Genomic DNA, 25,837 nt, shown 5'->3' with positions numbered 1-25,837 from the left:
ATAATAAAAAACTAAATCTAATGTGTTTTCTTAGATATAAGGATTACAGGTTTAGTACATTGGTGCTTAGTGCCTAACTGACCTACGGGCCTATTCTAACATATCACTTAACATCAAAATAAAGCTAATTGTGATAAAGATAGGGTGTTCGCCGGGAAGGTTTACTACTTTAATTTTGTATAACTTTTTGGAAAATGAAAACAAAATTGTTTAATGCTGATAAATGTTTAATTAAATGTTGGGAATTACGTATGGATGACAATGTCAGCTAAATGTTCGCCTCTGTTAACCTCACGAATGCGGGCTCTTTTTACAACATTTTCATCACATTTCAACCGGTATTTCATTAATTTAGTCATGAATGTTATGTTTAAGTTGCTGAAGTGTTTCTGGTTTGTTGGCATAAACCTTACTCTTTAGATATCCCCATGGAAAGAAGTTCAGGGCTGTTAAATCCGGCGACCGTGGAGGCTAATCGACATCATCGTTTCTTGACACAATATGATGTGTTAACAGATCTCTCAGTAATGCCATTGTAACATTGGCTGTATGTGAAGTGGTACCATTTTGTTGGAACCACATGTCAACCAAGCCCAAAGCATACAATTCTGGTTTCAAAAAATTGTCAATCATTCTCTTTCTGTTCTCCTTAACAGTTACTGTAACGCCACGTTCATCTTTAAAAAAGTAAGAGCCAATGATTCCTCCAGACCACATAGCGCACCATACAGTCACTTTTAATGGATGCAAAGGTGACTGATGAATAATTTGGTCTCTAATTATCTGCTATAGAGCCTCTTTTTTCAAAATCATTCACGAATCGATAAATAGTGGGTTTTGATGGCACATTATTTCTATCAAAAATGTAAATAATTTTCTAGTCGTCACAATAATTAACGATTAATTTTGATAAAATGTTTTTACGATTAAAACATAATGGTTTATCAAATATTTTTCGGTGTAATCAGTTTTCTTTTGACATTGTCAGAGCGGCGTTCACATTCATACACCTACTGACACTACACTTCATTATAACATATCTCTTGAGAATGGCCTCTGCAACGAGCCCGAAATGTCGAGGAAAGAAGGAGGAAGTACATGGCGTGAAAACTCAGAAATCTATAAATACGATAACAAATAACCGCGAAAGTCGATGTGAAACATTACCTATATTTTCTTTGTTTTATCATGTCACATCTTCAATTTATAATTTTGTAGTGATCACTACATATAAAATAAATAAATTTGAATGCATGGAATGGTGGTTGTAGTAATTGAAACGTGTTTCCATTTTAAAAATAAAAATACTTATGTTTTTTGATGGACTTGAAATGGTTACATGTTTGACCTGCTTGCTGCAAAGTAAAATCCACTTTTTGGGAGTAAAACAGGAATTTTTGAGAATTCAACTTTTTAAGGTCGGTACTGACTTGAGCAAATTTGAGCCCACAAATGATTTACGCGTACGAACGTTTGTGCGGATAAAATGTTTTGTATGCAAAATTTGATTTTGAACTGACATGAGCAAATTTGCACGCACAAGGTTCGTGTGCGAAAATTTGCTCAAGTCAGTACCGACCTTATAATATGTAGCAAAAGGAAAATTGATATAATATATCAATTATTAGATATTAATATCATGAAAGAGAAATCAAAGAATATTATGGTTTTTTTAGTTTGTACATAACTAATATATTTATTTATATTATATTATAATCAATAACTCAACACATCCACCAGAAATCCTACATAAAATCATTCCAGTTGCTCTTTATCATACACGCTAAAAACATCCTTTAATAAAAAAGACGAAAGTACTTACAATATAAAAACAGGAAAGAATTAATATTTACAAGATGCACATATTACATAACATTTTATGAGAATTCGAGACATTCTAGAGATTTTCCCAAATTATGCAATTGTTTGACTCCTAAGAATTTGAATTTATCCTTTGGATAAAATATTGCTTATAACAAATAAAATAGAATATACACATCTTGTCTATGAGTCTTTCTTAATATTATCTTTGTCGACTAGTTCTGGAGGGTGCTCTAATATTTTATCGATGAGACCAAACTCTTTAGCCTCCTTGGGGCTCATAAATTTATCTCGTTCCATTGACGCCTGCACGATTTCTAGCTTTAGACCGGTGTGTTTAGCATAGAGTCCGTTAATTTGATTCTTCAGTTTTAGTATTTCCTCGGCTTGTATTTGTATATCAGTCGCTTGTCCCTAAAATTAATAAAAAAAAAATATTAATTGATGTATAATAATAACTGAAAGGATCACTTAAAATAAAAATATATTACCTGTACACCTCCAGAAGGCTGGTGTATCATGATTCGGGCATTGGGCAAGGCGTGTCGCATTCCTGGAGCTCCAGATGCCAAAAGAAGTGAAGCCATACTGCAGGCTTGCCCTACACACCTAGAGACAAAAGATAAAACTGAATTTATTACACCATCGTTATACATTATTACACAGGATCGATTGGCTAAACAGATCTGCAAGTCTATTCCACCATAACACTTAATTCGGAAATAATGCAAAATTGTGATAAGGTGTCATGATGTTAATAAGTATGTACAGTAAAATCTCATTAGTAAGAACACTGATAATTCGAAATTCGCCGTAATTCGAAATTTTCCCCAAAAAAAGTCCCTTGAACATTATTTTCATATAAACCATACCTTTAATTTAAATTTCGTAATTAAAAATGATTTTAGAGTCCCTGGCATATAAAAATATTCTATGAATCGTAATAAAGAAAGCCAGTCATTGAAAATTGTGACAGACTTTTCTTAAAACATCAAAAATTACTTATTTTATGAAGGTAATAAAATAATCCTGACATTTTATGATCCAATTCGGTAGGCACATCTATGATCGGGAATAAAATTAATGAAAATCAAAAAAATCCCCATACATTTCATATTTTGTAATATGAATTTTTTTTCGATTTTCGGTCCCATGGAATTTGTATTAACGAGGTTTTACTGTAAATATTTCTTTTTATTATTTAATACGAAGGCATACTTGGTGACTGTTTTCATTAGCTAATTTTATTAAATTCCTTTACCTAATTCCATTGTTTATGAGTAATGACATTTTAATGCGCATACTGATTGTATTAATAGGGAGTATCAAATGTATCGGCTATTGGTTTTTTACAAAGCATTAAAATTTCCAACATTAGTTTTTATATTTATTTGCTCTTTTACTTAGTTACATAATATATATAAGGTTATCACATTTTTTTTATTATATTATTATATTAAATTGTTATATAAATGAGAATTAACTATATTGCTCTCAGTGTGCATTTACCATTGGTATTTACCATCTAATAGGGATGTTTCCGAGGTCTTTCTGAATTATGTACCTGTATTTTTTTCAATGAAACCGAAAAAACGGAATTCTTTCTTTAGGTTTTTGTTAGCCACTTGTTTATTTAGTGATGAAAATTGGTATGTAACATGTTTCGGTATAATAATTTTGTACAGCGGCGATTTGCGAAACTACGGATCCCCTGCACTTTCAGGTATATTTATATACTATATAATGTTTAATATACCTGAAAGTATACTGCTATAAAATCATAGCTAAAACATAATGATTTTAGAATAGTAGGGGATTGGTGATTTTTCCATTTCTGTCAACCAAACAATCCAATGCATTATGAATTGTCATGTATATTTGATTTCTTTTTTTCCATTCATCAGGTCTTAGGGCCAAGACACATGACGCTGCAAGTTGTCGCTTTCGCACCACATTGAAGCGGATACTAGGTCAGTATGTGTATAGACAATGCGATACACATCTGGCATAACCAAACCTGAATAGTATTCGTGTCAATGCGGCAAATTGTAGCGCGCTATCATAGGCCTTAGGATAGTTTGAGACACAAGAAACGATGTAAGTACAATTTTATTTGGATCAGTCTATAACAGCATGAGCATGATGATTGGAATGGTTTAATAAAACGACTTTATTAAATTTTCCTTTCTAAAAAAATCAGTATTTTTTGCGGTTCAGTCTGATATATTTCAGTGAATATTGTCTATATTCAGTGTCATAATTATTTTAATATTACAACTGAAATAAGTTGTGAATGAATAATTACCATGTTGCAATGGGCGGAAGAATATATTGCATTGTGTCATATATTCCCAATCCCGCCGTTACACTTCCGCCGGGTGAATTGATGTACATATGGACAGGTTTTTTACTTGATTCTGAAAACATAATGAAAATAATAATAAATGTTACACTAGATTAGCAGATCTATTCTAATTAAGTCTTAATTAACCTTTTCAGAATATTACTTACTTAATTAGATTTTATTAGAGAGAATGAACGTTACTTTAACTTAATCTGAAAACCCAACAAAATTCTACCAAAACAATAATTGAGTGCGAAAACAATAATAGAACATTATGCACTTATTCACAAGGTTATTTAAAAATCCGTTAACTACTTAGTATCTTGAAGAAATGAAAAAATTTCCATACTTAATACATTGACTGCTGACTAGATAATTACTAATTAATTACCTCATTTAAATAGCATGCTAATTATATCTATTAGCGTCCAATGAGTTAAGGTTGTTAGTAAATATTGAAAATGTAGTGAGTTATGATATCAAACGCTGAGTAATCCTTGCTTATAGGTGCGGTGCTCCTACGGTTTACTAAAACAAATTAAATCAAGACGATTATCCAGAAAACAAGGATACGGATGTACAAAACTGACTTGACTGTGAGACCGACGCTAAGACATGGATCTTGTATTCCACTGATTGTTAGATACTGATAGTGTTTAATGGTATTCAGAAAGATTTTTGGGACAATCTGTGAAAATTGAGTTTGGCTATACCAGTTCAATGACATACTGTACAGTGTCGATGATAACCTGGAAATCGTGATATTTATAGTGATACAAAGACTCCACTGGGTGGGACACGATATAGAAAATATGCAAAATACATGGACGGAGTGGAAAAGGATCTCCAGACTTTCGGTGTGTCCAACGGCATTTTATGACAAGGGAGGGAATGGTAGAGAGCAATGTTGGAGGCAGTCAGGACTCACAGTGGTCTAGTGCCATTAATAATAATAATGACATCACAAAACAATAAATTGTGTAATGTACTACTACAGAACTATAGTTAGAACGCCAGGTTGTGGCAATGTGACGAAATTAATTTTGGTTTACATCACATGAAAAAAAAAATATTATATACGTACCAGATTGCAAGAACAATAGCTGAGCAACAACAAGTGAACTGAGGTCATCGTGGATTGGACCCATTAAGCAAATTATTCTCTCCTTCAGTAGCCTTGAATAAATGTCATAAGCTCTCTCGCCCCGACCAGTTTGCTCCACCACAATCGGAATGAGACCAATATGATTTGCCACCGAACTGTGGATCAGGTTCTTTGGATAAGCTTTACCAATACTCTGAAAAATATATAAGCATTAATTCATATAAGCAAAAATAATAATATTTACAAAACTGCTGTGATACAGTTTTATCTATTCTTTATTTACTAGGTGCTTACCATGAAATTGGACAAAAGCTTTCCACTATTTCTAAAAATCATTTTTAATTATTTTTAGATTCCTTGATAACAAAACTGATATGAAAAATAATGAAAGTTTACAGGATTCACTTTCTATTATTTTATGGTTATGGTTGCTGCTGTCAAATTTTATTAGTGTTACTATATGAATTCAAAAGATAATTTATTTCATTTTTTAATCATTTATTTTGATTTTGCGTAATGTAACAAAATAACCCTTGACAACAAAAACTATCCATGTCTAAAAAAAGCGCACCGTCCAATTAAAACACAACACAACACTATCACTAAAACAAAAAATCTTTTAAAAAACAAGACGCTTTTGCAGCATTATTTAATTTTTAAGATAAAAATGCAGATTTTGGTTTTAAATGCACAATCAAAACTAAGTTTACTAACTTCTATCTGAGCGATGTTGTCAGACCTTATTACTTTTTTAGACTGTGGCTATTTTTATTTAAGACTTATCGGTTGTTAATGAAAACAGAAAACAATATTTAAAACATGATTTGAGTATTTATTTTAGTTGTATTTAATTTTAAATTACAATGAAATTTAATTAAAAAATAATATTTAAAAATTGATATTTATTATAAAGAGGTGCATAGACGAAGTTTTAAATTATGATTACGTATATTATCTATGGATTATAGCAACTATTTGGCTAAAATTCAAAACTTTCGGTTTGACTTCAACTTGACTCAAAATCAAATCAAAAATTCAAAAATACGATCAGTTTACTGAAAGAAGAATCATTCTAATAAAGATTCACTATAAAAACGGAGCTACAACGATTGGAGAGCGATTTAAAGATTAATGTCAGCCGTTCATGCAGCGTAAACTTTGTTTTTGTTGACCATCAAAGTGGAAACCGTTGGGTATGTCCCCAGTCCATTATGATAAAATACGTTATCCTGTATCTATTTATTTAGAATATTATTTACTATGTAAAATCCTATAAGAAGTTGAAAATGTGTGCCAATTATCTCCATTATTCAGATCAACCATAATCCATTAGTCATTCATAAGTATTTGTAATCTGTCAAAAAATAACTCGTATGTTGTGACTAATTTTTTTTTATCCCAAATACAGTCGTATATTTAATTTAATCTGTCGATCTTTTATTATGCAGCATTTGTTATATACCTACTAAGTAAGGTATATCTGTGTAATTTTGGTAATTTTTTATAATTTCCTTTGGAACAACATAATGTGACACATATGTACTGATTTTAACAAGATACCTATTGAAGGAAACTTTTACTATAGGATGGAGCCGAAACATACGAAAATAAAGCTGGTCTACTCATTCCTGTAAAATCTTCGGCTCTTTTCTGTTTAGTGGAAGCCAGCAGCAAACACATTTTGAAAATTGCAGATATACTGGACTATTTGTTAGGTTAGGTTATTATTCTTGGATTCATAAATTTTGCCAAAATCGACTATGAAAATTGTCGCTGTTCCCGCCTGGCTTCCAGTAAAGACTTGTACCAATGCATCTGAGTAAGTCAACAAAATGAATATCAAAGGGTAAGCCGAGTGACGTCCTGTGGGGGTAGGCAGGTCATACATTGAATATGAGTGATACATTATACAGGGCGGCGAATGAAGGAACAAATACAAATATAACTTTTGAGAGCAGTGGTGGTTTTTCATGAAGCAGGCAATGCGGACACTTAATAATATGAAAGTATCAACATCTTGCTTTAAAAAAATATTCAAAGCATAAAAAATTCTGACAAACAACTAAATACCTATTGTTTTATTAATGGCGGTTTATCACACAGGCAAAATTTTCACAAAGGTACCTCCGAACCTATCAGCGGAGCAACCTTCATATACCTACAATCACCATCGTTGGAGAATAGTTTTTGTGAAAATGCTCTAATTCTCACTAAGTAGATGGTGTGTATGTCAATTTAAAGATGTTTTATGTATTTGTCTGTTTAATTTTAAGATAACCGAAAATATAAATAATAATAGATAAGTAGGTACCCAAAAAATTTGAAAAACAGACTAAAAATGAAAACAGATAGCTTTCAAAGTCTGCTTAAGGGCGAGCGAGTGAGTTTGCATTAGGTAGGAAACCAGAAATGCCATTTTAGCAATGTTGATGTCTTCAGAGTTTATCAACTTTACCGTGTTTCATTAGCTTGGTAAATGCGTTCAGATTTCATAATTATTATAGAATTAATCGTGTACAAGATTCCTTCTATTATATTCCTAATTCTTTGGATTTCAACGATATTGTGACATCTATAACCTATGTCCTATGTACTTACTTATTAAATTAATTTCAGATGAACATGGACGTCTGGCGTATTATCGATAAAAATAAATATCCGGATGAGTATTCTGATGTCGGTGATCCAAACGGAGAAACGAATAACTTTTCTTTGAAGATCTCCGCCATCCTATCGACACCGTTCTACAAAGATGTTCCAGTATTCAAGTCTTTCGTAAGCCCTCCGTTCGTTTCCATTTATTTCGACAGCACTGTTCTCGTCTTATCCAGTCCGAAATGCGAGGATGTAAAATTACTCAAGACATTCGACTCAAAAATCAGCAGCATCATCACAACAGCGCAAACCAATAATTTGGTCGCCATTACAGAAAATGGAATATTGCACAGTATCAATTTGGACTCGGCAAAACATAAATATTCAAAAGATTCCATTGTAGACAAAAAATTATCTATTATTTTCGTCCGTGAAGAAAAAGACAATTCAATTATTATAGTGACAAACAATTTGTTGTATTATCGATTGAATATAGACACGTCTCCAGAAACCGAAGATGACTGTGATACACTTCAATATTCTATTAATCGTATCAGAACAGACCAAGTCGAAGAGAAGACTAATTTTCATTTGCAAATGATGCAAAATGAATTACATAATTTAAGTAATTCATCACTTTGCATCAAATTATCACCGCAATCGCAAAATATGAACGCTGTGTGTCCACTAACTCATCAATCTATCACGCCGTCTACCGAGATAACAGCAAAGTGTATCAAACCTCTTGAAAATAGCACAAAATTCTTGCTTTTAAAAGTGACAACAGAAGGAAACCATGAAATGTGTGTCGTCGATTTTTACAAAGGTTCTATTGATTTAAGTGTCAACACAACCGTTAATTGTTTCTTGGTCGGCGGTATTAACGATACCGCAATTTATCTGGATGTTAATAATGAAAAAATTTATGTATATCAAATGATTGAAAACTCTCCGTTATCCCAGCTTGAAAATTTAATTGCACTTAGAAATTATGAAGACGCAGAAGCGTTTGCAAAATTAAATAAACTGTCACAAGCGTCTGTACTGGAGTTGAAAGCCAAAGTGTTGTTAAATAATTTAAAGAAACAGTTTTCAGCTGACATATTGACTGAACTAAAAGATGCTTTGATTGCATGTAAAAATATTAATTTTCTTATCACCTGTTGTATTGAAGGTGCTGAGAATAATGTTAATTTGTCTGTCCTACTTGAATTTGCAAAAAAGCATATGCTTGATTTTGATAACGATACAACTACGGCTCGGGTCAACGATTTACTGTGGAAAGCTGATGTATTCAACCTTTTGCAATTCGAAGAACTTCCCGATGATTTGGATTGGAGCAAATTCATCAATGAAAATGCAATCGCTCTTTGTAAATATTTCCTTTGCAATGACCATTTAGACTTTGCTTCCCTCGTTTGGATGAAATGTTTTCCATACGTGGCATCCGTTTTGAGATCTAAAAACGTATCAGAATTGTTAAATGCAATATCTCCAGAGACTAAGTTGAACTGCCTTTTGAGATGGCTTGAACATTTCATACCGGACATCGTATATACATTACCTTATTGCACGGACATTATTGTGAATTGGGCACAAGACAGAGTTTGTTTGTTGGAATCATCGAAACATTGGCCAGAAGTTGGCATTCAATTAGCGGAGAAATTTGCTTTTATTATATTCAACGTAGAAGTTCCCATTAATTTTATGCCTGTGACAGGAGACAAGTTTTATTATTTGATACACTGTTTGAAAAACATTCAAAGCTTAAAGACCTCGTACAACATAATTGTTTCTCTTAAAGACTTCACGTCGCTCCCGGCTAATGAATTTGCTAAATTAGTTCTCCGGAAGGTTTTTACTGAGGATTTACATTCGTTACTGTCTAATTATCTTGATAAATATGTTATACGATACGTTTTGAATCACGATTTACTTTTGAGAGAGCACATTGAAGAGCTCGTAAACCTCTCACCTGTTATCGACGAAGACAAAATGGAGATTCTTTTAGACCACATACAAAGTGTGGAAGAAAGAATGCAGTGTATACTTCTTGTACTAAAGTCTGTTAAGGTGCCGTGGACTAATAATATTAAAAAGATTGCCGATAGGGCGTTAAAATCCGAACATGGTTTGGCAGATAAAGTCCGTATGGAGATATTACACGCTGAGATAAAGAGCATCCTCATGAAATATAAGTTCCATGAACTAGTATCGGAAGATTACGAATACCTTATACGGTTGATCATAAAGAGAGGTGACGCAGAGATGATGTCCGATATTGAGAAGGTCACCAGCGTTTATTGTTCGTTGAAAGATAACGCATACTTATTGTGCATTATAAAATATTTAGAATGCGGAGAAATACAAATGGCGCTGGATTTATTTAAGGGCATGAATGAAAGTTTCAAAATTATGTGCGTCAATACAATTGTATTCAAATTGGAAAATCTTTTGAATTCCACAACCGTTCATCCGCTTATAGAATCCAGTTTCATGGACTTCCTGAGGTCTTTAAATTATATTGACGCGATGTCCTTGAAATTTTTGAATAATATATTCATTTTGAAAAATAAATTCAAACTGCAAATTTCTTTGAGTGAATATATCATCGACGAATATCGTTTATTCTTCTTCACGAATTGGTGCAAAGAAAAATTGGAGATTTATATTCGTAATAATTCAAATAATGCTTCGGATTTGATCAAAGATGCCGGACAAGTCGGCGTCTGTTTGATGTTAGGTAAGTCAGAAAGCCTACTCGCATTAGTAGAAAACGCCAATAGTGTCATACAGAAATCTATCGCTCATGTGATATTTTCAAAAGGATCATTTTCCCTTGACAAAGATATTAAATCCGTGGATCTGATTGTAAAACTAATTACAAGCGTAGACGTTTCAGATATAAATGTATTGGAAAACATTTTAAAATGTATCGTAGACGTTATAGAAATCTGTGGGATCAAGAGTTTGGAATATTGTATTAACGTTAGCAGTTGGCTTATAGCAATATATTTCTCACATAATAATACAAAAGAAATTCTGAGCACTTGGAAAATCAGTTCAGTTTTCAATCCTCACGTCATGATGACCTCAATTATACCTCTATGGAAAGAAATCATTGCTAACAATGTTGATGTCAATTTCAAATCGAATGAGATATCCGTTTGTCTCTGTAACGAAAACGGCCATTGTGTGTACGGTTCGAATTGTTTGAAACGTTTACTTCTCAAATTTCAGTCGCAGCAAAATGATTTACATTTCGTTAGAATCTCGGCTTATTCTGCAATCGCCCACTTAAAAAATGACATTCCATTCGCTGATTGGTTTACCGATTTAAATGATAACATGATAAAAAATCTCGTATCAAAAATAATCATTACAGAAAAACCTGATCATCTGTTCATATCAAGTTTATTGTTCTCCCATTCTTCTCCCGTGGAATGGTTAACTGACATGTTGACCGGATCGATCGATATGCAAAGAAAGATAAATATTGCCGATTACATTTTGAGGTGTAAAGAAATGTTCTTCCATGTTAATATTCCATACAAACAGGCCTTCCATACTTATTCGCAGAATAATATCGCTTCAAAGTTAGAGAGTTATGGTATTTCGTATAAAGATTATAATAATGATAACACATGCTCTGTCAATTCGCTACTGGAATCAATCGTCAACATTGACTCGTTTAATATATTGACCCTAGAAGAATTTTGTATTGTCACTAACATAAGTTTAGACCAAGCACTGATGTTTTATTTGTTTTCTATTCTCAAAACGTGGAACTCCGACTATGAATTCTCGTACGATAACTGCGGCCAGGGCGACATCGTAAATAATTCCACGACATGTGATTTATTGCATAAATGTTTGAGTATAGCTGATCGGGTTTCGTGTAAAAGCGACTTGATTGAGAATTTGTCGACTCTAATACAGCATGGTGAAATTAACTTCCAGAATTTGACAACGGTAACCTTGAGTCAATACTGCTACGAAGTGTACTTATTTATCTTGGAATTGCTCAAACGTATAACGGGGGAACGAATGTTCTTGAAGGAGTATTTACTGTTGAAGTTCTTGCAAACTTACCGTCGAGTCAGCAAGCCCAAGCAGGGCGAGTTAGATTTATACAGCATGAAAGAAATGTTCCCTAAAATTATATACCACAGATTGCCTTTTCAATCTTTGATCTCTTCCGAATTTTGGAATAATCTTAAGTGCGAAGTTACATTGTCGACATACAAACGCTGGGTGCCTATTGCAGGGCTTTTGGCGTTGGATGAAGATTTGCAAGTCAGTTGCGATATGATTCGCAGTAATGCAGTGAGACAAAGCATGACATCGCCAAAAAATATTTATGAATCGGCAGGTTGTAAATGGTCACTCCATATAAAAAACAATCACCTTTTGAAGGAAGCTCATGCCTGCATACAGCAGATAAGCAATCTCGAATGGGCAGGAGCATGTTTTTATTTCGTGTTTCAAGGCAGTTCATTCGGTGCCGATCAGTTAGCGGCGGCTGATATGTGTTATCAATTCGCCAAGCATTGGGCTAAAATTGAACCGAATAATGACATCGTTAAAAAAATGCAATCGAAACACTTGCTGACGTCGACTGCTCATGTGTTACATAAGATCGATTTAGCAGAAGATAAACTGCTGCTTCTGTGCAATAATCCACAGAGACTTATTGAAGCCCTTTACAATAACGATATTATTTTATCTCCACACGAGTGCCCTGATATTAACAATGCTGTTGATGAAATAGCAGAAAAGAACAGCTTAAATTCGGCGACGGTACGAATGAAGATTTTGGAAAGAATTCTGAACATTTCTCATACAAGTATTAATTCTCATGGTAAACCAAACTCATTAGAAGACGGAACATTAAATAAAGAGACATTAATAAAAGCGTGTTATATTCTTAAAGGAACAAATCCTATGCTCTCCGCTTTGTATCTATCTCGACTCGGTTTGGAAGACAGTGAATCTGTTGAACATTATGTTAACAAAATACGACCGATTCAATGTCTTTTGAGTTTGGCCGACGACGATGTAATTGAAAAAGTCACAAACTATTCTGTTGTCGATCTCTGGTCAAAGTTGAGAGAACTCTACTTTGTGAACAATTTAAATACGGTCGGCTTGGAATTCTTGACACCGACGTTCAACGATGATAAAAAGCAAACAATTGAACAAATATGGCACGCCAGAGAACATAACTGTTCGATCATATCTTTGATTTGCAAACTGATTTGCACGTACAAAATTCAAGTAGGCGACAGTTTCCTCAATGAAATTTTAAAGAGCGTATTGAAATTCGGCATGTCAGAAGACTTAAAATATTTGCTGAAGTTTACCAAACAATTTTATGGAAGTTCTTATATAGAAGCGTGGAGTAATGTTTTATTGACACCTTTCAAACGGTTAGAAACGCCATTAGTGGCCAGTCAAAGAAATGAATGTTATGAAGCATTAAAACAGTTGCCATGTTGTCCGATCCTATCGCAAATTGAATTACAGCCTATTTGGCATAATTGTATACGTTTGAAAGCGCCTGAAATGGCAAGTGTTGTTTTGCCTCATGTTTCGCAAGTAGAACGTAAGAGAGTCGTCAAAAGTATGGGTAAAATACAAACATCTGTATTGCAGGATATAAAAGGATTGAAATCCAAAGGAATTATTACAACAAATACTGTTTTGGCTATTTTAAAACAAGAATACTCACGCGGTAAATAGAACCTTCATGTAGGTGAAAAAAGATTATTGAAGAAATTATATGATACTGCCTGTTGTGAATATTGATAAGAAAATCAATACCCTTGGTAGATTGAAAGATGATCCATGCTGATAAAGGACTTTTTTAAAAATATTGTATACTTAATCATAATTTTTTTGAATATTTTTTTAATAATAAGTTGTCTACATTTTACAAAAAATAAGCAGGGCGGGAAGGATTAAGACACTAGTGCCGTGGGCTATATCTAATATTACTGCCTCAGCAATAAACCTGATCACTGCCAGAGCGGAGTTAACTCGTCAAAGCATGTATGTTGCGGCAGGCCATGGACGAGTTAACTCGTGCGTTCTAGTAAACGTCATAACTTCTGAATAAACTGTTTGTGTATATTTTCTAAACAATATTTATCATTTTAATCTGAAAATATTCACGATAAACTCAAGAAATATGTAGATTTGGTAAGTTTTCACTAATATTTATCATTCTGTTCCTATTTCATGTTTTTAAGGGATTTATTTTAATCCAAAAATAGCTGGCCTACAAGTGTCCACCTAGTAAAAATTGGCTGGCAGTGAAAAGTAAAAGTATTTGTAAAAGAGAAAAAAACATCAGTTTACAAATTTTAGTTCTTGAGAACATTGTACATATTTAATTGCAATTCAAACTCTGTTTGGTCACTTTTGTGCCATCGAGCCATCGGTGTGCATTCTTTAAATATTTTATCTTTTAGAAACTTCTCTCCCCAGTTGCATTAGTTATCATTTAACAGAAATGAATTCATTGTGCTATTTCAACATTTGGAATGATCTTATGTTTTTGTCTCATATTAGACGTAATTCTTCGATCTCTATTGATTGGTTGTTGATTTATAATTCTGTAAATTTCTCTAACAATGGGCAAGCAAGAATGTTGGGGAAGAGAGAATCAGTAAGAGAATGAAAAAAATAATTACCCTCCAGCTGGGAAAGGCCCCTAGACTATAGCCCCTAAAGCCCCTGCCTTAATCTGGCCCTCTATGTATGTATTACAATTATTATTATTAGTTAGTCTTCCCAAAAAAATTGTCATCTAAAACGGATTTGTAATAATAATATGACATTCACGATAAGGAGATTATATTTGGAATCTGAACTTTCACGATTAGTAATCAAGTTTTGTAATCATTTTTACTGACAGCCAAAAGGTGATTAAATATTTGGACATTTATTTAATTATAAGATAATAAATCACTTTGTCCCCGGTATTAGTTGTTATCTCTCATATCCTAGGATATTAAACAATTTACATAATAAGCATATCACAGGGCAAGGGTACCCAACCTTTTTTAGTTTGGGAGGTACTTTTTATCTTAACTTTCATGGAGATCGACTTAAGAATTTTCGTCATCGATTTCTTTATTTCTTCAAAGTTAAAAATATTCATTTAAAATGGCGAAATATCAGTAATTATATCTGCAAAAACAAAATAATTTTCATATTTTCGTTTTTTTTTTATAGCAAGTAAGGAAGAATAAAAACATCTTCATGCATTTTTATATTAATTCAATTACATTTATTTATTAATATATTGTATAATTAGTGAAATATTTCACATTGTGTATGTGTCATTCGGCTTATAATTACTTGTTGCAAAATGCAAACAGTTATCAAGGTGATCATCTGTCAAATGTGTTGGATATTTTGAGAAAATGAGGATTCACATAAAAATGTACTTCCAAAACATGATAAAATTCTAAGATAGACGTACTTCAAATTTGAGTATTTTTCTGGATTCAGTAATTTCCATATATCAGAAGATTTCGATTGTGTCAACGTAAGTCATTTTGCAATTCAAAATTCCCCACATTCATTGGAAAAGTTATTGCGATGGTTTGAGTTAGACTTTGGACATAAAAGTAAAACCGAACAAAACGTATTTCTAAAATCAGTCATTAAAATATAGTTTATTATTGGAACACATGTTGTGGATTAGCAAATTTAAAATATGGAAATCATTATTATTTTCAAAATTCACCATTGTAATTGGGATTTACCGGTTGGGAACCCTTGCCATAGGGTACTTACTATAATTATAATTTAATTCACTTAAGCATTTTTGTAATGTGTTTAACTTATGTAATAATATGATAAGCTGATAATTTTAAGATGTCAAGATTTCTTTTAGTACCTATGCTTATTGACTTATCTCATATTGGGAAATCAATAGATATATAAGTAAATAGTTTTATTATATTCAATTTAAATATTGCTGTCTGTGTGTGTGTGAATGAGAGCTAAATAAATATACGTTAAAAAGGACACAATGACTTTTCTTTTTTCATAACATTTCCTGATGGACACAAGAGTATAAATGTTGTAAGTTGTTGTTAGTTGTTTTCAGTTGCAATAATAAATGAATTCCTGTCACCATTTTAATGATGAATATTATGAATGAATTGTTATAGAATATCAAATAATGGTGAATGTGGTTTCAATTTAAAAAAAATATTTTTAACGATATGGTTACATTATTAGCGCCACTCCAACTCTCTGGTTCAGTCTATAAAAAATATACTTACTGCACGCTGCATATAAAAAGTCTTATAATATACCTTCCACATTTTGATACTTGCTTTGAAATCGGTATATCTTTTTTTAGGAATGCTGGTGGAATCATATCGATACTTGCCATCTGTATAGTATCAGAACAAAAGTATCGATAGGTGATATCATGTTAAAACAAAGTGGCAAAATCTTTCGATGTCGATATAGAATTCATGTCCAAACCTAATAAGATCATGTGGGCCTCCACAGAGTGGACGTTTTGTATTTTCGAGAAATGGATATCGGCCACTTGCTCAACCTGTTGGGTCCATACTCTGACTCGTACACAAATTGAAAAACATTTGTACTTGCCAGACCCAGGAATCGAACCTGGGACCCACGACGTTATAGGCCGATGATCAATACCAGATATTAATACTTGTTTTTCTTACTAAAATACTGGGATACTGGTATTGCAATCCCTAGCGTAGATCCAGCGATTGAAAATCCTGAAATCCCGATGAAAATAAATAACTTCCCAATAAAAAAAAAATTAATTACAATTAAAGGTTTTCTATTTTAATATGTGTTGCTTTCTGTTTAAATTTTTTTTTTTTTAATTTAATGGACATTATCTTTCTGTTATAATAATAGTGATTGTAGGTAGCTTGAAGATTATCCAAAATTATTTGATCAGGCATACCTAGTTCATAATAGGTCAACTTGACACCCCGGAAGTCCGGGTAGGGAGGGGAGTCGGGGCCGCACAGCCCGATCCGACCTCCGCACTCAACTCTCCGGTCGACCTGACGTTAATGACGCCCTCAGTAGCGCGCCGTCGGTCGATACGTGTGAGTCACACGACCAGCTTCCACCCTTCGACTAGCTCAGTGATGTGAATTGTTCAGGGCGGTCAATCAAAGCTGGGTTTGGTGTGGTAGAGCACGCTCAGTGTAAGGTTAGGTCTTGGCAGTTGGGTAAGATGTAAGATTGACAGTTGATGATGGTGGACATTCAAAATGAAACACACGTTGTTCGTAGCACAAATCTTAGCAGAAAGTTTTATTTTTAACAGATTAGGTTCAAAAAAAAGGTTACTCGCTATACACACAGATATACAATATCAATACACATGAATAATTTTGTAACAGCCCTAAATTTGTTAATGATGGGCGCCGTGGGCTGCGGCAATTAAAATTTAAGGATCTATGAATCACTTGGTTCGTAACACTAGCGAATTCTACCTACAACGTACGTAGCACGCGAACTCTGAAATTATTTTAAAATTCAGCGAAAATTATAACACTAGGAGTGGTGCGCGGGGACACCGTGTCCATCACGGATCGAAAGGCTTCGGCTTACTGACTTGGCAGCTCGCACCACTGGCTATGTCCCCTTTTCAGCCTTATCGCTGTTCCTCTCGATCTACCCCTGAACGCTCACCCCCTCTCTGTCATTCTCGCCCGTGGCAGAATGCTTGGCCTTTACTTGGGTTTTACCTTAAGGGTCGTCCAAGTCACCTTTTTGCTAGGTAGTCGAGCGATTTTAGAGGAATCGAGCCCAAAAGAAACAACATTAGGTATGGTTTTTGAAATATTCGAATTACGACTATAAATATTAATCCTGCGTGACCAACCTTTATCTCGCCCATCTGGTAATTTGAACATTTTTAGTTAATAAATACAGAGCATTTTATTCATCGAGCGGCGATAGATGGACATTTGGCTTAGCGGACTATAAGAAACATGAATGTGGCATCTATAGCTTCGCTCGTACTTTACCCTAAAGGGGTCCTCCATACACGTAGAAACGTGGAGGTATCAATATTATTATGACATATTGATGTTATAGACCAGCGGTCCACGGACCACCGGTGGTTTGTGAGAGAATTTTGGTGGTCCGCAAGAGTAATGTGAATATATTTGCAATTTTCGTATTTGATACGATGGTCTCAAAAGTAAATTCCACTCGTCTGCAGTGGCGGCCGGTGGTCTTCAAAATAGCATTTTCTGGTAGTGCGCAATGGTTTACCTTCTATAAAGAGAAGATCTTCTTCTTTCACCATGTCACGACCCAGCATTGGAGCATAGGGCAAGCACAAGTTCGCGCCACTTCCCTCGGTCCATCGCCAACTCTTGCGCCTCCCGCCATGTCAGACCTGCAGCACGTAGGTCGCTTTTGTGGCACCGCTGCAGCGTGAGGGAGAGCCGGCCATGGCAACGGAACCCTTGAGACTGTGCCATAAGGGTACGAAGTGTCACACTCTTTGGCGGCGTCAGGAACACGTGTCCTAGCCACGTAGAGGTCGTAGAGCGTCTCTTCATGATTACCTTAATCATCGAAGGCCATATGCTAAGATAATATCTTAGTGTCTTAAGTCTAATTCTTAAAAAAGTTTTTGAACACGTAGAATAATTTAAGATCAATAAAGAAATATAAATGTCACCGTTTATGGCTTTACGCTTCGAACAATGCGTCAGCCAAACGTCTGGGTAATTCACTTTGTTAAAAGTGTAAAGCAGTATGTTTATTTTTTAAATCTCACATTATTAATTTATGTGAAATTATAAAATGAACTAACATTACGCGGGTAATATTTATATTGTAAATCAACGTTCATTCGAACTCAGTTTTATTTCTGATGTATTTATATGGCATTAAAAGTATGTTTCTCTTATATTATCGTTCTTATTTAATATACAGCTACGACCTACTACTCATGTAGTGCTGTTGTGTTTTTATTTTATTATATTGAATGTATTTGAGTGGTTTAGAAATAAATGCGGCGGTTCGTATTTTCGTAAAATGTTGGCGATTCATTAAGTCTTAAATGTAAAAATGTTAAAAATGAACTCGTCAACATTGTTATAAAACAGAAACTGGCGTTTTTGTTTCTAGAGTCCTAATTTCGTGCGCCGATCATAAAGTGTGTAAAAAATGCTACACAAAACGCTACCACAAGAACATTGGACCACGGTTTAAGAAGTATACAATGACCTCATCGTAATCCTGTGCAAACTGAAAATCTATTTGGATCGCAATCGCTTTGCGCCCACGAACGGAGTATTGTTCATAATACTGCTACATGTTCTACTTCGGGAAGTGAGTGATACACATATGAATAACAATGAAAAGTTGAGCGATGTCTTCATAAATGCAGGCGGTGCGTAGCACTTGCATGGTATTAGAGGAGCCGCCGCTGCTCGTCTGTATCAAGATCTTATTTTTGGCTTTCTGTTAAACATGAGTACCTACCTACGGAGTGTTGAGTGAAAAGGCCTTAAAAATTTTGATTCCATATACAACTACATATTTGTGTGAAAAGACATTCTCATCAGTTATGGAAATTAAAACCATGTACCGCAGTTGGCTTGAAATACAAACGGCTCTCCGTGTTGCAGTAACGTCATTGGAACCAGGAATCCAACAGCTTGTTTCAAAGAAGCAGCAACAAAGTTCACACTGATTATATTTCTGTTACCTGTGATTAATCTATTATGCACCTCTATGTCGACGTAGAATTCATATTAATTTAATAATATTGTATTGTTTCTTTTTTAATAAAATGAAATTTAAAGCGTTTTTTTCATAATGAATAAGTAAGTATCTGTGTTAATAAGTTTATTTATTATAATTCTTTTATCATTATATTGATATATCGAATTTTTAACAATTGCGGAAAAAATACATGATACTTAGGTGGGTCCGCGGGATTCAAGATTTTGAGTTTAGTTGTCCGCGAGGTCCAAAAGGTTGGGGACCACTGTTATAGACTATAATAGCAATGATGCACAAACCGCGGCCCAAAATAACAAGAAATCACCAAATTTTTTTTATTGAATACGACAAAATTCTATGAAGTAGTTACAAAGGAATACAATCTGAATTGTCACTGACAGAAAACATTATTTAAAATAATAAAATGTATGTCTTGTCTAGTATAATACTTAAATCATTATTTTTCAAATCTTTTACCCACTGCGGCCCGTGAAAAATTAGATAATAATCTTTCAAATAGGTTGTGCACCACTGCTAGACTATGTGATATTAAGTAGGTTTAAAGTAAAAGATTGTGGTATTATAATAAATTAAATTTATTTATAGAATAGATGTTTACATTCTGGTTTACATTTTTTCATCAACTAACCAGGAGGCACGATTCATTAATAATTAATTCTTTCATTTAATACCCATTCGCAAAAAAAACTTAAAACTTGCAATAAACATTGAGACATTGAAACTCACAAGTAATGAATACTACACATTACAATTAATTTTACAAACATAATTTTCAATCTCAGTTTTGTACATTGGTCAAAGTGGTCGATGTTCGATCAAAATTTTATTTTGTATAAAGACATCAAATTGACTTGCCAAACGTCCCAAATCTAAACTTACAAAAAAGTAAGAATGTCTACTGTCATAAACCAATATCAACATATTGTCGCCGTAGAGTGCAAATTCACTATCATGGAAAATACTCTAGTACTCATTTTAATGCTACCATCGGTTTCCAAAGTCACTAACTGTATACACCAGCAGTATTCAAAGTGGGCAAGTCGACACCTTTTTAAAAAAAAAAAATCCAGACTTTCTTAATTCAACACATGATCACGATGATAGATTTGTGTACTTAGGTGGCTGTTTATTTATATCATATTTTGTTTTGCATTTTGTGCTGTCTTCATTAGACTGATTAGTTCTGCAACTCAGAACATATAGTTTTTAACCGAATGTATGCCACAAGCATGTTTACGCGCTCTACACATCATCGTGTATGCAAGGCCGGCCATAGATAATGAACGTGTATACACGCTGTACTTTACACTCACTATACTAGCCCCAGTCAGTTGTTTTAAATAAATTAATATATTATACACAATATACTGCCTTCTCCTGTAATCAATATATTTCTAAATAATGATTTTTCTAAGGTTTTATTTTTTCATAGAAATTTGTGGCCAGCTGGGTACCACCATTCTAATACATCCCGGCATTTAAGAATCGCCATGAAAGAATCTTTATACGTTAATAAAAAAAAAATTGCTAACTACTGGTATACACCATATTTTTACAAAATAACCAACAGCACCTGTTGTTACACATGGATGAATTTACTAGCGGCAATAGTGCGTATTTTAAACTATTGTGACAATAACTGATTACACGTAAAAGTGATGAGTCTCTCCAATTGCATTCTTTAAGAATGAGTGAGACGCAATGTTGTCATTTTATGGTGCTATTTCGTACTATTTGACAGGTAGTTACAATCGATCAACCTGAAAATTCAATCGTAGTTTGTTTTTTTGCCGGCAGGTTCGCCACTATCATTCTACTGCGGAGGCGCAGATCGAAATAATCCAACTGTCGCATGAAAATTCAGAAGCTTCCAAACTTTTTTGATTCATGCATGCAATCTTGCCAACTGCAAGATAATACATGTTAACCCATACATTCTTACTGTTAACAGTAAATCCATGCACGTGTAAACTGGGTATAACTTTATAAAGTATATGCTTAGTGATTTGTTATATACAGTATAACCTCGTTTTTACGTGCCCGGAATTCACGTTTTCCCGGCAATTGCGTGTATTTTTTTCAGTCCCGATGTATTTCAGTACATTTAATACCCGCATTTACGTTTTTCTTTCCCGCGATTTACGTCGGAAATATTCAAAATATGCGAGTTACGCGCACTTGACAATGATTGGGTTGTGACATTCGAACGATTTTTCAATAAAAATTTTAATTGAATATTGTTTTTTAATAAAACGTTATTTTTTTAGAAACATAAAATTTAAATGTTCTTTTTTTCAATACCCCCCTTTTACATTTTCCCTCCAATTAGGTTTTTTTTCTTCAGTCCCTTAAAAAACGTAAAATAGGGGTTATACTGTAGTAATTATTCCTTCTATGGAGACAATATAATTTTTAAAATATAAATTAACATAACCTAACAGCAATATCATAATAATATTTATTATGTATGTTGCAGATAGTAAAAAAAACATTTCACCAAATGAACTGCATTATGCACTATCAGATAAAGCGAAAATGTCAGGAAACTGACATGAAGTATGATTTACAATAATTTTCATTGTGAAGTGAGAGCACGTGGTTCAGCACACAATGAAGGTTATACTAACAGACCTTTTCATAAAAGTTTATTATGAAAACGCATTTTTCAATGTAAAGTCTTATATTATGTATTGACATATTAATATATCAATATAATTTATTTACAAAAAAATAATGCTCAACATTATTACAAATGAATATGCTTCGATTTGTGATTTATTTCAGTGCTGTCATATTGGAAAAAAAATAAGTACCTACTGCATTCCCTATTGTTTTTGTGTTATGTCATTTGTTGGTAAAACGCATTTTTCACATATATAATGAAACTTTAATTCTTCTATAATAATATAATATAAATCATTCCAAAATTTTTGGTTTCCTTGTGATGGCAGTCAAACACTGAATATTTTCATGGAATTATGGACCTAGGTGTCGTATGAATCTCGAAAATGGAGAATTTGGAATATCTTTGAAAACTAAGCCAGAATAATCTAGACTGTATGAAAAAAGTATATTATGTAATTTTAATTCCAATAATTTTGAACTGAGCAAATATTTTTTTATTTAGTGAGAAAAGAATTTTTCAGAAGTCACACATTTGCATATTTCGCTACTTCAGTTTTGTTCACGATTTTTTTGAATTTTTTTTCAAACCATATTAACTTGGGCACTCTAGGCTATAGCCCCTTGTCCATGTGGTAAATTCAACCCTGACTAAATGGTATTAAAATTGTATGCCTTCTATTCAATCACTAGATGTCTCTATTATAACTAAAATGGCATTGCACTTCACCTTATAGCCTTACCATTATAGTTGGCTACGGACGTCAGAACAGTGATCTACGCATCTATTCTTATACACAAAGCTGTTATCGGCCGCTGTCGAGGGTAGTTTTTCATATTTTGTATTGAAGTATTATAATTGATAGGTACAATAAGTTAGCCATCTAAACTGTCTATCTCGCTCTAAAAGTTAACACAGCCAAGAGGTGCTGTTAAAATATAGCACTTATTGTAACAATTATAATACCTCAATACATAAATATGATAAACTACCTTCGATAGCTGCCGACAGCAGTCTTGCATATAGAATAGATGCGCTTGGGAAGTACATACCTCCCTCGTACTTTCAGGTATAAATCTACACCCCCAGCCTCCTCTATAGTCAGTAACACTGCATACAGCACTATAAAGTCATAACCAAGATATGATGGTTCTAGTATAATAACCCAATTCTTTGGTTTATGTTGCTTGATCTGTTATGCATAACGCAGTCCAAATGAGATTCTTAAAATAAGATAACGATATGGAGTGTTAAGTAAATTCCCTATTGTGTTTGTTATTACTAATAAAAAGTAAGCCTTGCATAATTATGTAGATGTACATAAAATATGTACCTACGCTTATAAAAATTAACAAAATTAATATTAACAGTTACACATGTAATTAAAAATCAATACTGATTTCAATAAACAATCATGTAATTCATCTTACACCTAATAGGAATGTTCAGATCATTTATTTTTAATTTCTTTAAAACAATACAACAAATAATAACAAAATCCGCCAAAGATCTCTTTCGTTAAACGCTAATTTGTGGCCCATCCATATGTGTAAAATGTGCATCTAACGAGGGCGGAGAAAAATCTTACTTTTGTTTTCATATACCTAAGTATACTATATTACAATTTTCAGGATTGGTAACTTTCAAAATGTATCAGTCTCAGCCAATCATAATTCCAAAACCAACAGAAACTGTTTCATAAAACTATAAAAAAAAACTAATGAAGGTAAAAGACCTGTTTTAACTTAACCAATTCATAGTAAATAATATAACAATACTTCTTACAGATTTAAAATAATATTTTCTATGTAAGTTCAATACCGCGTATGAGCCAATATGTTCAAAATACGTATTTTTGGCGCTCTCTGTTAAACGGCAATTGCAAACCGCATTGATTGGTGCATTCAAATTTTGAAATTACTTGCACTCGGTTAAAATCAATACCGTGGATGAATTATCCATACTAAAAAAGCAAGCAAGACCGCGTATATCCCTAGATCCAATACAGCGGACGAGCGGAGAGTTGCGGCAATACCGCGTAAGGTCCAACTGATTTACAAAATAATCCTATGGCAATATAATATGGCCACAGACGCATACGATAGTAAAAATATATTTTCTAATATAAAACAGGAAGACACAATCAACTGCATTTCAATTTATTTTTATCTTTTTTTTATTGACGAAATTGCAAGGTTTTTTGTCCCTCCTGAACAAATGGTTCTTCCGCGGTATTGAACTTACATAGACGATATAAAAGTTAAGATATTTGCACCTACCCCTCTCCAAATCAACATAATTACCAACAATTATATTTATCTTTATAGAGTAAGTTATGATATCAAATTTGATTGTAATAATAAAGGTCTTCCATGGTAATTGAAAAAAATGAGTTTTTATGATTGAAGAGTGCCTTGAGGCGGGCCTGGCTGATGATATTAAAAAATACAGCTGGAATCGGATGGTTTACAAAAATAAACGACAACCGTCAAATAATTGTCAATAGATTATTTCATGCAATAAATATTATTTTAGGTTACTTTTACACTACATGTCTTTTAGTATAATTAACTGTGGAATAGCCCAAAATACATATATACTTTTCCATAGAAAACATTTACACAAACGGTAGTTTGTCACTCAAAATATTTTGAATTTGATTTTTCAACGAAAGAAAAGAAAAAAGCGCTCATGCTATCAAATTTTAATAACATCTAAAAGTAAAACCTATTTATCAAATTATTTTTCTATATGGGATGCAAGTCTGTGTACAGAAAAAAAATTACAAACATTTGTAAGCCAATTGTAAATTACATAATAATTCGCAACCATTTTGGCAATATATCCTATCTGACATTACTGTTGAAATTTATATTTTATGGAAAATGTATTTCTCTTATCAGAACAATCGCAAATTTGAACACAAAAATTAGCCTATCAGCATTTTAAATAATCAAGATAAAGATTGATCAAAAAATAAAATTTAAACTGCAATAATAATTATGTAAATAATGCAATTATTGATAAGAAAAACCACCTTTTATCTTCATGTAAATATTCATTCAGTTTTTTGGCTCTACCGTAATTAGATAGGACATATATTGCCGAAATACCCGCGAAATAGATATGAAATAAAATATATCTCACTTGCTTTTAGGTGCACCCTATGAATAAAAAAAAGTAGGAATGAGCATAATGTACAAATCGCGGCAATCAGAAAGGCCGGCAAATATGGCCGACATTGCATGATACACAAAATTACAAACACATACAAAGTTTACCGCACACGTACAGACCATGTGATATTTGTTTACGCAAAATCGTCGCTTTCCAAGATGGCGAATTTGGTTGCCCGTCTTTATACTGCAATAAATCAGTATGTTCCTTCCTGTCTTTTTATATTCGTTGGGTTCGCCCCTATTCTAATGACAATCTTAATTTGTATGTACATACATGCTTTTACTTATGGATATTTCATTCTTTTTTGGCTTTGGTCTATTATACTACGTTTTGCTCCGATATTGATACATAATACTTTGAGCTGGAATTCAAAAAAACATTACTA

At 33.2% G+C, this 25,837-nt stretch overlaps 3 protein-coding genes across 4 annotated transcripts; 2 read left to right on the top strand and 1 right to left on the bottom strand.

Annotated features, from left to right (window-relative positions):
* Window positions 1-212: 212 nt before the first annotated feature.
* ClpP (Caseinolytic protease proteolytic subunit) lies at window positions 213-5,716 on the bottom strand. Of its 2 annotated transcripts, XR_015070582.1 has the most exons (6): window positions 5,565-5,716; window positions 5,250-5,463; window positions 4,127-4,238; window positions 2,313-2,430; window positions 1,819-2,235; window positions 213-1,425 (listed from the first exon to the last, which is right to left on the bottom strand). XR_015070582.1 is itself a non-coding variant. In XM_085946517.1 (5 exons), exons 1-5 carry the CDS (start codon window positions 5,604-5,606, stop codon window positions 2,005-2,007), a joined length of 717 nt encoding a protein of 238 aa, XP_085802643.1. In that variant the 5' UTR covers window positions 5,607-5,716; the 3' UTR covers window positions 1,680-2,004. The 2 variants fall into 2 exon arrangements, 1 of the variants encoding a protein (XP_085802643.1); XM_085946517.1 differs by lacking the exon at window positions 213-1,425 and having other exon boundaries at window positions 1,680-2,235.
* A 3,793-nt stretch (window positions 5,717-9,509) lies between these two features.
* On the top strand, window positions 9,510-11,119 carry LOC147072438 (uncharacterized). Its single transcript, XM_085947319.1, has 2 exons — window positions 9,510-10,608; window positions 11,106-11,119. The coding sequence occupies exons 1-2, from the start codon at window positions 9,573-9,575 to the stop codon at window positions 11,117-11,119; spliced, it is 1,050 nt and encodes a 349-aa protein (XP_085803445.1). The 5' UTR covers window positions 9,510-9,572.
* A 160-nt stretch (window positions 11,120-11,279) lies between these two features.
* On the top strand, window positions 11,280-14,973 carry LOC147072437 (kinetochore-associated protein 1-like). The gene has a single exon (XM_085946860.1). It carries the CDS (start codon window positions 11,322-11,324, stop codon window positions 13,605-13,607), a length of 2,286 nt encoding a protein of 761 aa, XP_085802986.1. The 5' UTR covers window positions 11,280-11,321; the 3' UTR covers window positions 13,608-14,973.
* The last annotated feature ends 10,864 nt before the right edge of the window (window positions 14,974-25,837 follow it).

Source organism: Rhyacophila brunnea, unplaced genomic scaffold, assembly GCF_057557595.1.
Source record: "Rhyacophila brunnea isolate RB1 unplaced genomic scaffold, BYU_Rbru_1.0 scaffold_2, whole genome shotgun sequence".
NCBI lineage: Eukaryota > Metazoa > Arthropoda > Insecta > Trichoptera > Rhyacophilidae > Rhyacophila > Rhyacophila brunnea.
This window is presented reverse-complemented; position numbering and strand designations above follow the sequence as displayed.